Here is a 4642-nt window from a genome sequence, read left to right on the forward strand (position 1 = left end):
TTCCAGTCTGGAGGCCCGGTTGTCCGATGGTGGGGCATTGGGACCAACAGTCACAGCACTGGGCATGCTGCGGCCTGGGTCAGGTGCCCGTGGTGTCGCGGCTCCGTTGTGCCGGGTCATGGTCGTCTGGTGATTCATTGTCAGTTGTAGCCGTATCGGTCTCGATGTCCGAAAACTGCTCCAGTCGGTTAGGTGTCCTCAGGTCAGCCTGAAATGATCTTGGCCGCAGGTTGTCAGCATGAATGTACCGCTCTTCCCTCCCAACCCAAACCAGATACGTAGCTGGGCTCACACGCTTGCTTATTGTGCCCGTCAGCCATTTGAAATCTCCGGCCCGTAAGCCTTTTATCATAACTTGGTCACCCTCAGAGAACTCTCTCCAGGGCCCCCGGTGCTGGTCTGCGTATTCTTTGGTTCGCTCGAGTCTCTTTTTCATTCGTTGCTCTATGTCGGGGTGCAGCAGACTCAGTCTTGTTCTGGGCCTCCAGGACAGGAACAGCTGGGCCGGAGTTTCATCGGTTGTCCCGGTGGGTGTGTTTCTGTAACTGAATAGGAACTGATCGACGCGATGTTGCAGAGACTTCGCATGGCCGCTTCTCTGCTCGTCCAGCACTTGTTTAAACAAAGCCTTTTTCACGGTTTGTACGCAGCGGTCCGCGCTGCCATTGGAGGCGGGATGGTAGGGCGGAGACTTGCTGTGTAGGACGCCATTCCTACTCAAAAAGAGTTCGAAATCTGCTGATGTGAATTGAGGCCCATTATCGGTCACTACCTCTTCCGGTAGCCCGTATGCCGCAAACACACTGCGCAGTTTTTTCCACGGTCTTCTCACTACTAGTACTGTTCATCACAAACACTTCAATCCATTTAGAATGGGCGTCCACCAGCAGAAGAAATCATTGCTGATCGCGATACGCATAGTCTATATGCACTCTCTCCCATCTACGCTTAGGCCAACCCCACGACAACAAGGGTACCTTGGGCGCAGCGTTTTGCGACAGCTGACACGTGACGCACTGTTTCACTGTTTGCTCTACATCTTGTGTTAGACGAGGCCACCAAACGTGGCACCTGGACAACATTTTCATTCGCGTCATCCCCGGATGACCTTCGTGCAGCATCGTCAAGACGCTACTTCTGAGTGACAACGGAACCACTACGCGATTACCCCAAGTTACACAATCTTGATCGACTGACAGTTCGTTACGTCGAACATAGTAAGGCGCTAGCAAATCTTCTGTAACTTTCGAAGGCCAGCCGTTTTGTGTGTAGAACAGCACTTTCGACAACAACTGATCCCTTCGCGTTTCCCGTCTTATCTCTTTTGCAGATTGTGGAGCTTCGTCTAGCGCCGAAAAGAACTGCACGCACTCTGACTCATCTTTGTTTGGCAGCGGTAGCCGTGAAAGCGCGTCGGCATTTTCTATATCACTGGATTTTCGATACACCCAAACATAGTTATAAGCGGCAAGCAGTAAGGCCCAGCGCTGCACGCGTGCTGCTGACATTGCAGGAATCGGCTTACCATGCCCCAGAATTCCCTCCAGTGGTTGATGGTCAGAGTAGATGCAAAATTTTCGGCCGAAGAGGAACTTGTGAAATTTTTTTAAACCAAAAACCACTGCAAGCGCCTCTTTTTCAATGTGCGCGTAGCCTTGCTCCGCCTTGCAGAGCGTCCTAGACGCGAAAGCGATGGGCCTCTCCTCAGTACCAACTTTATGAAAGAGTATCGCGCCGACGCCGTATGCCGACGCGTCACATACAAGACCGAGGTCCTTTTCAGGATCGTATTAAGGCAACACTCGTTCGTGCGTCAGCCACCGTTTTGTTTCTTGAAACACTTTTTCTTCCACTACGGTCCAATCCCAACTGGTGCTGTCACTTAGTAACTGGTGAAGTGGCTTCAGCTCTGCTGACATGTTCGGAACAAATTTCCCGTAGAAATTTAGCAGCCCCAGGTACGCTCTCAGCTCTTGTTTGTTCTGGGGTTTTGGCGCCTCTTTGATCGCGCGTAGGTTTTCCTCGGAAGGCCGAATCCCATGTTTATCAATTACGTGGCCCAAGTAAGCCACCGACGTCTGAAGAAACTTGCATTTTTCTTTTTTTACTTTGATACCGCGCTTTTTGAACCTTGTCAGCACGCTTTCCACTTTTCGATAACATTCTTCCGAAGTTTCTCCGGCTATCAACACATCGTCAAGATAGCATGATACTCTGTCAAGGCCCTTCAATATTTCGTCCATTACAGCCTGAAAAATAGACGGTGCACTCGTGGTGCCGTATGGAAGGCGTGTATACTTAAACAAGCCCATATGCGTGTTTACAGTTACAAGAGACTGCGAATCCGGGTGCAGTTGCAGCTGCTGGTACGCTGTAGAAAGATCAAGTACCGTGAAATATTTGCACCCGTGTAGCGTTGCAAACACGTCTTCCATTACCGGCAAGGGATAGTGGTCTGTTCTGAGATTCGGGTTCAGCGTCACTTTATAGTCGCCGCACAACCTCACTTTGTTGTTCGGCTTAGGGACAACGACCAACGGTGTTGCCCACTCACTCTGCTGAACAGGGACCAGGAGTCCCGTTTTCACGAGCGCATGCAACTCTTGTTCTACTGACTCTCTTAAAGCGAATGGTACAGTTCTATGTTTACAAAAGACTGGGGTCGTGTCGTCCTTCAATACTAATTTAACTTGACTGCCCGCGATTAATCCCAGCTCAGGCTCAAACACCTGCGAGAATCGGTCAACCAGCCCTGCCACTTGGTCTAGACTAACCCCATACACGCTCATCCAGTCTAGCCTCAACGCTTCTAGCCAATCGCGGCCCATTAACACAGTGTCGCATTTCTGCGGCGTGCGAACCACTACAAGCGACAACGTCATGGTCTGCCCATTGTGCTCCACAGGTACAATCAACTTGCCTAATACCTCCAAAGGCACGCCCCCATAAGTTTTCAACTTTAGGCGGCAGTTTGAGAGAGACAATCCAGGCCAGTACTGCTTATACACCTCTTCAGGCACAATGGAAACCGAGGCTCCTGTATCAACTTGCATTGTCATCATTGTTCCCGCCACTCGAACTTCAGTAGTGTAACCCCCTTTTTTAGCACTGCAGGAGCCAATGTTGTACAGCCAAACTTTTTCCTCACCACTACTGTCGTCCACGGCTTGCACCAAACGGGACGTTGCTTTGCAGGCCCTTGCCAAGTGTCCCACTCATCTACACGCTCGGCACTTGTACTTCCGAAACGGGCAACTTGACGCGTGATGGGGTGCTCCGCAGCGGAAACAGCCTGACGCCTCGGGCCTCTCAGTGTTGACTTCCATCGTCGCCTTCCTGGTAGCCGCTCCGACGTTCCTGTTTGGGCCTAGACGTTGGACGGCGTTCACCTCTAGTTGTTTAGAGGCTGCTGGCTGAAATATCTTGGTCTCTGCTCGTGCGAGTTCAATGCTTCTGGCAATGTCGCATGCCGCCGAAAAAGTTAGAGTTTTCTTTTTTAGAAGCTCTGCTTGGGCTGCCTGGTCCTTTAGCCCCGCGACAAAACGGTCCCGGAGTGCTTCATCCAGGAACTGCCCGAACTCGCAGGTGGCCGCGAGCCTTTTTAACTCAACCGTGTATGTCGCCATCGTTTCCTTCTCGAGCTGGGCCCTCCGGTTGAATCTGAATCGCTCGGCGATTACCATCGGCTTCGGAGCGTAATGCTCCCTGAGGACCGCGACCAGATGCGCATAGTCCTTTTGTTCTGGCTTCACTGGTGTTAACAGCGTCTTCAACGTGCGGTACGCTTGCTTCCCGATGGCCGTTACGAAGACCGAGACTTTCAAGTCTTCGCTCACCTTCGTTGCTCGAAGATAGTGTTCCATCCGCTCGACGTACGACTCGAAGTCTTTCTCCCCATCTTCGATGAACTGCTCGAACCGGCCGCCGCACGAAGCCATCCCGTGGTCCTCGGTCAAGGCGCTTGGGTTTTTGCCGATGACAGTGCTGGCTTCTGTCTTCTCGGCTATCTCATACTCGTCGCCACCGTTTTAACCTCTCGGGAAGTACTCAGTTTCTGCAGCTTGCATGTTTATTCGATGATGCCAAGAATACAACAAACCCGTAGGCACACTCATGGCTGCTTTTATAGTGATAGCAGCCGCGCTATCTATAGGTTAAAGAGTGACGTCACAGTTAACCGACACATGACATTCGATTCGGACATGATGACACAACAGTCTTTATATATTTAACTTTTTTGTTAGGGATATATGAAGGGAATGTTGGGGAGGGGGGTTCTGTCAACAGACTTGCGCAGAGAAATTGTTTACCGAATTTTCCAATCTTCAGGTGGTAATCCAGTGTCGAGTGAGGGTTGAAAAATCGTATAAAAGCGAAGAGAGGAGGACGTGCTGATTAGTTATTTAAAAAAAAACAAAAAAAAACAAATAGAGGTCATTTCACATTACAAGTAGCCGAAAACAGCTTAAGCTAATTTAAGTTTTGAAACTCCATTAGGATAAACTATTACATGGTTGTTTCGGGAATAGGGGGCCATCTTTCTTCCCGCGTTATTCCCTCTTATAACTTTCTAAGTAGTGAGCGCCACCGGTGGACTGTGGTGCTGGTAGCGTGCTCGGTGCTTGCGGTCGTGACTTCGATG

The 4642-nt window shown here is 50.5% G+C and overlaps 1 protein-coding gene across 1 annotated transcript; it reads right to left on the minus strand.

Moving 5' to 3' along the window:
• Positions 1 to 3215: 3215 nt before the first annotated feature.
• On the minus strand, positions 3216 to 3938 carry LOC120842086. The gene has a single exon (XM_040213112.3). It carries the CDS (start codon positions 3936 to 3938, stop codon positions 3216 to 3218), a length of 723 nt encoding a protein of 240 aa, XP_040069046.1.
• Positions 3939 to 4642: the final 704 nt, after the last annotated feature.

The sequence above is a fragment of the Ixodes scapularis genome, unplaced genomic scaffold (genome assembly GCF_016920785.2).
Source record: "Ixodes scapularis isolate PalLabHiFi unplaced genomic scaffold, ASM1692078v2 PGA_scaffold8__174_contigs__length_109621045, whole genome shotgun sequence".
NCBI classification, from domain to species: Eukaryota; Metazoa; Arthropoda; class Arachnida; order Ixodida; family Ixodidae; genus Ixodes; species Ixodes scapularis.